The sequence below is a fragment of the Camelus dromedarius genome, chromosome 21 (assembly GCF_036321535.1).
Source record: "Camelus dromedarius isolate mCamDro1 chromosome 21, mCamDro1.pat, whole genome shotgun sequence".
NCBI classification, from domain to species: domain Eukaryota; kingdom Metazoa; phylum Chordata; class Mammalia; order Artiodactyla; family Camelidae; genus Camelus; species Camelus dromedarius.
In genome coordinates this window covers 12,859,940-12,870,518 of record NC_087456.1, presented here as the reverse complement: position 1 = coordinate 12,870,518, position 10,579 = coordinate 12,859,940, and the positions used below count along the sequence as shown (strand labels likewise).

At 49.8% G+C, this 10,579-nt stretch overlaps 1 protein-coding gene across 1 annotated transcript in view; it reads right to left on the bottom strand.

Annotated features, from left to right (window-relative positions):
- Positions 1–244: 244 nt before the first annotated feature.
- The window catches only part of VASH2 (vasohibin 2), a 33,506-nt gene continuing 23,171 nt past the window's right edge, over positions 245–10,579 (bottom strand). The window contains exon 8 of the mRNA XM_064477178.1: positions 245–389. Coding sequence (XP_064333248.1) covers positions 317–389 — 73 coding nt within the window. The 3' untranslated portion in view covers positions 245–316. The remainder of the gene's footprint in view (positions 390–10,579) is intronic.

Sequence of the window (10,579 nt, the reverse complement as noted above, 5' to 3'; positions counted from 1 at the left end):
GGCATAATGTTCAAAGCAAGTGAAAGAAAGTAGGTAAATGGGAAAATATAAAACTACAGTTATGGTCTCATCCTTTCATCTGGAGTGAGGGAGACAGTCCACCCCCAGTGGGTTCATTACTTTGCCTTTTCATGGTTGTCCCTTCGTGTATGTTTTAAAGTTAATTGTTACCACCCACTCAGATTCTACTTCCAAGTGAATCTTTAAAAATAAAATTCAGAAGTTCTTAATAAATAGTTGCAGTTCCTCCTGAAGACGCTGGGTAAAGTGCAGAGAGAAGCACCATGGAAGCCCGGTTGCTGGCTGCGCGGCTGGCCTAGATTCGGATTTGATAGCCCACTTCATTCAGAGTGCTGAGATCAGCCACCTTCTTCTCAGGCAGCGCAGGCCTAAGGGTGAAAGACAGAAAGGCGGTGGGGCCGAGAAAGAGCATTTAGTTCTGGCAGGGGCCCCCACCCGCCTTAGTGCCCGGCTCCACCTCTTGTTCTTACATCCCCCTTTACAGGTTTTCAGGAACATTTTAACAGGCTTTCAATGTAGAGTTTTTTGGTTTTGTTTTTAAATTACTGGTTGCTGAATGAGTTTGTTCAACGTTAAGCCTGAATTTGGTCACCACCGTCACTTCTGAAACCCAGTATCTGTAAACCTTGCAAGGGTCTAAAAAGTTCAACTACACTAAGATTAATATCTGAGCCAGATTCTCCTAGAAACCTTGGCTTCCTAGTGTCAGTGCCCTGGGGGGAGCCTAGTACCTCAGGTGACTCAGTTTCTTGTGGAGAGATTCTCAGTCACTATTCCAGGCTTGAAGGTATAAAATCAGGATGAATCTTTTAAAATTCATGTAAAAAACCATGTCAAATGTGGAAAACCTTTTCAGGGGAAAATCAACTCTCTTCCTTAAATACATTTTTTTTAAAGTGTTTTTCAATCTAAAACTTCACGCAAGCACTTATGGGAAGTCATATAAGAAAGTGCTTCAAAGCGGAAGGTGTAGCTCAAGTGGTAGAGCGCATGCCTAGCATGCATGAGGTCCTGGGTTCAATCCCCAGTACCTCCTCTAAAAATAAGTAAACCTAATCACCCCCCCAAAAAAAATTAAAAAAAAAAAATAAAGTACTTCAAGCTGAGGGATAAAAAACCACTCAGTAGTGCATCATCTGTCCTCACTAGACACTTCCTAGGTGACTCCCCACTATAATATTCTCATGACTTACCACACAATTTTTCCATTTTTAAGATGAGCCCCTTTTCACCTTTGATAAGAGATAACCAAGATTATAAACCAATATGTCTTGGGAGTTCTAATTCAGAAGTTTCACATATAGTCAATTTTACAAGAAGACCAAAGACATTTTTAGGTTACACATGAACCTTGTCTTAAGTGTTAAAAAGAAAAAAAAAAAAAAAAAAAAGGAGAGAGCCCAAAATGAAAATATGATTGTTTAAAAGTTTCTTGAGTTATACCTTTGAAAGATTTCGTGACAACTCCAGTGGTTTTACCCTGGCATGGATGTGGTCCAGCTCATTCAGTGTTGCTAGAACCAGAAACCAACAGCCAGCTCCCACCCAGGGTGCTGCTTAGTAAAGGACACAGGCTTTCTGGCAACAAATTCTACCTCCCCTCATATTCACATTCTGTATCCCCCTCTACCCACTCACCCTCTTGCCCCCCCCTCTCTTTTTTCAGAGATGTCCCATTTAGTCTTTGCTACTAAAATAACTTGGAACTTTCCTTGTCTCTATTGCATGGAGCTTACGTCTCAACTTGACTGCATGCCCTGCTGTACTGGTCAGGAATCATGCCTCTCATTCTCTGTGTCTCTTCTTATGGTGCCCGAGATACACAGATGATGCTGATAAACTTGGTTGACTGTGGGTAGAAGCCCCAATTCTTTCTTGCATGGGGCAATGGTGTCCGCCAGCCCTTACATACCCTAGAGATTAGCTGTTCCCTGTGAACACAGCCACTGCCTACAGGCCTGGCAGAGTGGCTCCCAGGGGCCATTGCAAGGACCATTCTTGACTTGATGGCTAAAGGGAGCACATTTCTGCTTGACGATTCAAACTTCAGCTTATACTTCTGCCCTAGTCCTCGGCCAACTAATGTGGAGAGAACTAGGGTTCTTGTAGACAAGCCAGGTTCAGAGTCCACGTGTATCTTGTTCATTTTGTCATAAGGCCTGAAATGAAGTCTGTTTTGTTTCCTTGCCTGAGGTGGTGTCATCTTTACAAATAGCTAATATGGGACTTTCTCAAGTAGACTCCCCACAAGTTAGCATCAGCCTAAGGCGAACATGGTTAGAAAGGTAAGTCTACTTCCTCCCTCCTCAGCGTGCCCCACTTGTAGAAAATTCAGCAGCAGAAAATTCACTGGCCGAGATTTCCAGTCAAGATGGCAGAGTAGTTAGGACCATGAGATCACCTCTCACAACTGCCTGCTAAACAACCATCAGAAAAAACATTCTGGAACCTAGCAAGAAAGATCTTCCTCAACTGTAAACATAAAGAGTGAACCACAGCGGGACGGCAGGAGGGGTGTGCTCGCGATATAACTGGGCCCCAAACCCCCGGGGTGGGCAACCCACAAGCTGAAGCATAAGTCACAGAGGCCCTCTCACAGGAGTGAGAGTTCTGAGCCCCACGTCAGGCTCCCCAGCTTGGGGTTCTGGCACTGGAAGGAGGAGACCTCGGAACATGTAGTTTTGAAGGCCAGTGGGGCCTACTAGGAGCAACTGTACGCCAACAAAAAGGACAACGTAGAAGAAATGGACAATTTCTTAGAAAGGTACAACTTGCCAAGACTGAATCCAGAAGAAATAGAAAATATGAATAGATCAGTTACCAGTACTGAAATCAAATCAGTAATTTAAAAACTCTCAACAAACAGAAGTCCAAGACCGGATGGCTTCACACGGACGAATTCTACCAAGCATTTAAAGAAGAGGTAACACCTATCCTGAAATAATTCCAAAAAATTGCGGAGGAAGGAACACTATCGAACTCATTCTAGGAGGCCACAATCACCCTGATACCAAAACCAGACAAAGATATCACAAGAAAAGAAAATTACAGGCCAATATCACTTATGAATGTAGATGCAAAAATCCTCAACAAAATATTAGCAAACCAACTCCAAAAATATATATACCAGGGTCAAGCAGGATTTACCCAAGGGATGTAAGAAATTTTCAATATCAACAAATCAATCAGTGTGATGCACCACAATGACAAACTGAAGAATAAAAAACCATATGATCATCTCAATAGGCGCAGAAAAAACTTTTGATACAAATTCAACATCTATTTATGATAAAAACTCTCCAGAAAGTGGGCATAGAGGAAACATCCCTCAACAAAATAAAGGCCATGTATGACAAACCTACAGCTAACATCATACTTAATGAGGAAAAGATGAGAGCATTTCCTCTAAGATCAAGAACGAGAAAAGGATACCCACTCTCACCACTTTTATTCACCATGTTTGGAAGTCCTAGCCATCATGATCAGAGAAGAAAAATAAAAGGAATCCAAATTGGAAAGGAAGAAGGATAACTGTCACTGTCACTGTTTGCAGATGACATGACACCATACATAGAAAATCCTAAAGGCACCACCAGAAAACTACTAGAGCTCATCAATGAATTTGGTAAAGTTGCAGGATGCAAAATTAGTCTACAGAAATCCATTGTATTTCTATACTAACAATGAAATAGCAGAAAAAGCCACTTGGGGAACCGTCCTGCTTGCACAGCTGACTGTGTTCTGCAACCACGGACAGCTTGGGAGCTTCCGAAGGAAAAGGATGAGGTTGTCTCCTTCTCTGTATCCTCACCCCGCCCACCTTCCTGGAGGGACCCAGACCTAAGGGGAGGGAAAAAAAAAAAAAGGCTAATACTGGTGGAAAATGAGTTAAAATGAGATCCCCAGTGTACTACCTTTAAGGTGAAACCCTGTTCTTTCACAGCAACACTGGCTGCAACTTCCTGACCTGGCGACGGGCAGCAGTGGGTTATCAGAGCATGCCGCCTTCCCGTGGGCCCAGCCAGGAATCCTGTTCTGTCCCTGCCAGCGCGCCTCGGGGCCAGAGCTGAGTGAGCTGCTGTGTGTGGAGAGGCCTCTTCCAAGTGTCCCCCAGCTATAATTAGAATATTGCAAGGGGAGTTATTTTTAAGAAACACAAGGACCAGGATGATGATTCAGCCGGGTCTGCGCTTGCCCAGAATGTCACATCAGATCCAGGGCTATTATTTTAAACTAAGCAATACATTTCTCCAAACTCCTCCCAGTCCAAACAAGGAAAAGAGCCTTTCTCCTGAAAGGCTCGCCTTCTATTTTAGGGGAGGCAGGGTAGAGACTTCAGGTTTTCCCTGACGCACTTTGTGGAAAGAAAGAGGGAGCCCCTCTCGCTGCGCACAAACTGATAATCCCAGCCTCATCTGTTGCCCTGTCAATGTGTCCAGGGTGAACTCAGGTGACTGCTTGACGGCCTGGTCCCAAGTCCATGCTTAGCCCCACCCTCAGGCCTGCACCCCTGGCGGCAGCAGCAGCAGAGCCGTTCAGAGAGGGAGGTAGGTGGGGGGACGAGGATGGCTCCAGAGAGAAGATATTCTCTGCTAGTACTCGCCACTGCTACCTACACCTGACGGTTCGGCAAGAGTGAACCATCTCCCACATGGGCCAGGTGGCCCATGGAGTCTTTCATTCAGCCCAAGGCAGCCTCGGGGCCGAGGAAGAGCTCAGTGGGATTGGACGCTGGCATCAGTGAAGCCACAAGAAGCCTCAGAGCCAGAAAATGATGGCAGCATGTTGGGGACTGAAGCGGGGATGACATTACCCCCTGGGGCCGAGCATCAGGTTGGTGTGTGAGGCTAGGGTTCAGAGAAAAAGCAGGAAGCGGCAGAAAAGCCTGTAGGTTTCCCCCAAACCAGCCAGTCCCTTTTCTGTCCCTTGGACGCAGGGCTGTGTCAGGACACCTCCTCTCCTCACTTCTCAGCACCCCCACCCCCGAAGCTGCCGTTGGGCAGGCCCGGCCGGAGGGCCCGAGCAGCAGCCGGAGAGCAGACCTCCTGAACCCTGCTCGCTCCTTACTCACTCACACTTGGGCCAAGTACCTTGTAAGTCTTGGGGTTACCAAGACAGTGGCAGCCCAGTGGAGCCAAAATCCATTCCCCTTCTTCCAATGGAAATTCGCCTCCTGTTTCTCCCCAGCGAGTGTGAGATACTTCAGGAACACAGCCCACCTACGTCCAGCTCAGGGCTGCCTGGTGGGGACGCACAGGCCACCAGTCAGGCAACTCATGCTTCTTGCTCCTGTCTCCCCTGAGGTCACGACCCCTCCAGGTCGGGGTGCACAAGCCCCTGTGTTCACATGCACTCACCCTCACACACCACACACTCACGAGGACCAGTTTAGCTGTACTCTCTGCGGTCTCTGGAGTCTAGAAAGGCATATACCATAAAGGTGCAATGTTAACCTCTCATTCCTCAGTTTTAAGAGTGTGGAACAGATTAGACTGGGGGTGGTGTGGGCCCAGCATTCACAAGACCCCAGACCCTCCCCTCTTGCCTAGGCAGGCATCAGATCAGGCCAGGCCCAGACTGAGGACTTGTGGCCTCTGTGGGTAGGCCTCAGGGAGGAAAGCTGGGATGGGGGGTGGGTCCTCCCCACCTGTCACCCTTGCTCAAAGCCAGTCCTGCTCCTTGCTCACATTCCTTACTTCCCAGGACTGCAGGCACCTCTGCTGGCAGCTGACAGGGCAGACAGCTGAAGCTGCTCTGGGAATAGCCAGGCCTCAGCCAAGAGAGATTCTCCAGCCCTTGGCCCTTTCTTTCAAGCCCTCCCCAGGCAGGAGGCTCTGGTCAGAGACTAAGAGCCAGAGGCCACTGAGATTCCAGGGCCCAGCTTCTGGGCTCTGATCTCACCTCTCCTTTCCATGGCAGAGAACCCCTCCAGGAACCCCTCCAATCCCGCGTGACTGTCCACCATAGTCAGCTCCGGAGGCTCTTGGCTCACTCAGCCTGAGGCGGCCTTTCCTGCTAAAGCCCACCACTCCTCAGTTTCTGCAAGCATCCCCGGGGACCCTGGGCCATGTGAGATCCCCTGGCCTGAGTTGCACACTAGCTTCCCTGAGCTCCTGGAAAGAAACCTCACATCATCTTGGAAGTTTTACTTCTCCTTCCGTAACCTTTCCACTTCCGTCTCCCTTTTTGTTCCCCCACTACCTTCCATGTGAGGGAAATTTTCTCCTTTCCACTCTTGGGGATATTTTCTCATTTGGGATCTAACGAGATCTTGGGCCCCATTCAAAAGCCCTTCAATGTGATTAGACCACAGAACCCAACTGCTTCTCTATGACTTCATCATTTCTTGATTTAGAAATGACATGAGGGCCTCACTCAACCAGCTGCCTGGAGGCATCTTCACGAGCCTCGTGACAGAATGGAGCTGGAATTCCCTTGTCCGGCTGTGGGCCGGCTGTGAAAGGAGACCCCTCACTGTGCTGAGTAATCTCTGAGACCCTGAGGGTCTCCAGCAGGGGGAGCAAAGCCTGCTGGAGCCATGACCTGCCATCGAGCTCGATGACGAAGGGAAACTGAAGAGAAGGAAAAAGGGAGGAAAAGAATGGAGAACAGCAAAGAAGAGTGAAGAAGAGGTGGAGGGGGAAAAGGAGCCAGATGGGGAGAGAAGACACACATGTTCTTGAAGGTCCTGAGGGACTCTTGCCCCAGTTTAGAAGAATGTTCCTTGTAGTCACTTCAACTGGCAGGAGCCGCTTTCAGAGATGGACATGACCCCAGGGAGCATTCGTGGTTCTCAGTGGGGATACTGTTGGCATTTTAGGTGGAAGAGTTCTTTATGGGGGAGGATGGTCCTGAGCTTTGGGGGACATTCACCATCTTGGCCCCCTGGTCCTAATGGGGAGCATTATTATCACTGTGATGAGCAAAAACCTCTCCTCCCACTGTATTTATACCCATCTCCACCAGGGGGCACCCTGGCCCCTACTGAGAAGCTCTGTGAACATCCCTCAGTGAAGAGCTACAAGGGGACAGAGCCCAGAGTTGTAAAGGAGTTGGTTTAAGTTCACAGGCTTTAAACACAGATCTCAACCACCATCTCCTTGATTCTTTAAGAACCACAGGAGGTGGGCAGGTATAGCTCAGTGGTAGAGCACGTGCTTAGCATGCACAAGGTCCTGGGTTCAATCCCCAGTACCTCCAGTAAAAATAAATAAATAGAAACCTAATTACCTCCTCCCCAACCCTCACCCCCCAAAATAAAAAGAACCACAGGAAACAACCTGACTGTTCTGTGTGGAAGGTGCTTTAAACATTCGTACTGAGTTGAGCTGAGTACGAGAAAGGACTCATGAGTGGAGGAGGTAGGGGGTCCCTGTTTCTCTCTTGAAACTTTGTCTCAGCCAACACTAATGCAGTCACTGCTACTTGCCCTCCCACTCAGCTGACTCTCTTGTCAACCCAATGACACTGATCCTCCTTTCTAGAAGGATTATTCAGACAAGTGCAAAAATGGAGAGGAATGCAGGGCTGGAAGTGGCTCCAGCTGTAGGGAGGTGGCGGCCGGGGATATAAAGCCACTAAAATTATCCATGCACAGAGAGGGGCTGGGACCCCACCTCTGATGGGCCTCTTGCCTGTTATGGTCATTTTCCACACTGTGGGCCACTTCCCAGCTCCACTGTGGCACCCAGCACATTTAGAAATGACTTGATGGCCTGAGGCAATGCTGAGATAATAACACAGTGACAGTCACCAAACCCTTCCTAGTCTTGACCATGCTACTGTAGGAAACCCAGAGTTTGATGGAGTTATTGGGTCATAACCAGATTTGTCACTTTCTTGCCAGAAGCAAGGTTATCTGGAGAAAAGCCTGCTTGGTGAAGGCCAAGGGTAGAAGTTGAGAAGCTGCTTCTCTCCAGACACGCCTCTAGGAGCCAGGCTGTCCTGGGTCCCAGTCTGTTGCAATGGCAGAAGCTGGGATCTGGAGAGGGAGGGAGGGGCTTGGTGCTCAATCCTTCCTGTGGTCCCCACCTCTCATAGCCTTCATTTTATTCTCATCTCCTGCATCTCTCTTCCCTCTCCTCCGACATGGTGGCCCGGTCACCCCTCACCCATCCCTGAAACCCGGAAGGCAGGGTTTAGGAGGAGCTGGGGCGAGACTTCTTCCTTCCTGTTACACCTCCATCCATTGGGAAACTTCAGTCAAGACATTTGCCCTCTAGGTTCCCCTCCTGACCTCCAGACACTAGGAGAAGAGACAGGAAGCGGCAAGGGCCTCCACTGCCAAGAACAACCGTGCTCAGACTGACGGGCTCACATCAAATTGTCCACGGGAACCCATCAGCCACCTGGGCTCCCTTGATGGTCAAACTTCCAAGGCCACATGGCCCTAGCTGTGGGAAAAAAAATCCCCAAATTCTGACCCTTGGGAGGAGTTTATGAGGGAAGACTCCTGAGAACCAGTGCTCTGCCCAGAAGAAAGCACTACAGGGAAGGGCCCTGAGTCTAAGGGGTTCAGGGGCTGGTTGCAGCCACTCACCATTTTGTAAAAGTTTACACTTTCGCTGAACCATGAGCCATCACTGCTGCACTCCAGGGGCCTGGGACTTGCTTCAGGGCATGAAGGAAGGTGATGGAACTGAATCCCATCTCTGCGGGTCTTCCTTGCTGCTGGCTCCGGTGACCACTGCCCTCTCCCTAGGCTTTCTCCCCATTCCCAGGCCCACTCCCACCCCTCAGGAGGGCAGGAGGGGAGAAGGCGAGAGCGGCCGCTACGCTAGAAGGGGCTTTGCACTCACGTCCATGGCAGTCTAACAGCTGTCTTCTGCAGGCGCCGGCAGGGTCGCTTGCCCTGGCTGTGTGACAAAGTTGCTGGAGATTAGCACACAGGGATGGCCTGGGGGGTGACTGAGAACAGGATTTCTCTATCTGGTCCCCAGGAGAAGGATCAACTAGGTTCTTTCCAGAATGACTTCAGTGGGGCCCAGCCATAGGGCCAGGCCAGGGTTGCATCCTGACTTCACTCCAGCAACCTCATTATCCAGAGGCCCAGGCAGGATGAGGCAGGGCTGAGCCCCTGACCCCCACTCCATGGCCTCATCTGCCCCTCTCAGCAGGCCTAGTACCTCCATCCTGACGTCCTGTGACTTTCTAAGGTCAACCCGCACATCAGTCCCCCTGAGGGATCAAATGGTGGGTCTCCCAGTGTGGTCCCTGAACCAGGGGCAGTAGCATCACCTGGGAACTGATCACAAATGCATGTTCTCAGGCCCCGCCCAGATCTGCTGAATCAGAAACACTGGCGGGGAGGGGGCGGTAATCTGTTCTAACAAGCCCTCCAGGTGGTTTTGTTTGCTCGAGCTTGGGAACAGGGTTACAGGATCCTTCTGTCCATCCTCGGCGGGGCCCTCATGCTGTGTGCAGTGCTTTCCTCACCCTGTACTGAGCACCCACTTTGCACGCCCACTAGAGGACTCGGCCTCCTTCACCAGCAGGATTAAAGCCAACTGCTATGCCATCCGCCAGCTTCTACCTCCTCATCCACCTTCCATTCTCCCTCGTTGCCCACCTCCTTCACACCTGCCCTCTTCCTTCGTCCTCTGTGGACACAGGCACGCACTCTCAGACTCCAGGTCTGCTCTGAATATTCCCTCGCCATCTCCTGCTCTGGGTCCTTCCTCCGGCCCACTCAGGACCTTAACGTCACTTCTTCTCTCTTCTCTTTCCTCGCAAACCTATCCAGCTGTTGCTTTAACAGTCCCTTCTGAGTGAATGGCTCTAAGTGCATGATTACCCAACATCCTCAAATTCCAGGTCTACCTTTCCAGTAGCCTCTAAGACAGCCCCCTGGATGCTGAAGAAGCACCTCAAATCCCACAGTTTAAACAAACTCACTTTCCTCCTCCACTCTTCTCAAACCACCACCAACACCACTGTCACCAGTAGCTTGTCACCCCGACTTTTGTCTCCATGACCAGTTTTTGAGATCTTATTGGCTTTACCATCCCTGGGCAATCACGGCCACTTTTTCTGGTTTAAAAAATTTTATATGCCTTGGACTGTAGAGTTCCTGTGGATCCAAGTAAGATGGATCCAACAGGAAGTGAATTAAAAACCCACAGCTGCCATACTGTGGATGAACCTGTTGGGTGGAATGCCGAGGGTCTCCTGTGCCCTGGACGCCAGACTCTCAAGGAAAGAGCAAGACTCTATGGTCTGCTCAATGTCTGCTGAAGAGGGGGAGCCCTCAAGGGAGGACTCAGGCCGCCATGGGCAGAAAGGAGCATCAGTCAGACTGAAGGGCCCCCTCCCCTGCACAGAAGCAACTGGACTCCTGTTTCCTGGTCCCTCACTGTATGCCAAACCACTGTCTGGAAAGGCTTTACATGTTCACAGTCTCTGAGACAATTGCTACTTTGTTCAGTGACAGCAAGGAATGGACGTTTGAACCAGAGAGGAGAGACAGGGTTAGGGGGTCAGGGTCAAGGGTGTTGGTCTGTACTGGGTCAGAGGCCATGTATAAAAGGCTAGAAGTCATCCTGCTCCCTAAAAGGACAAA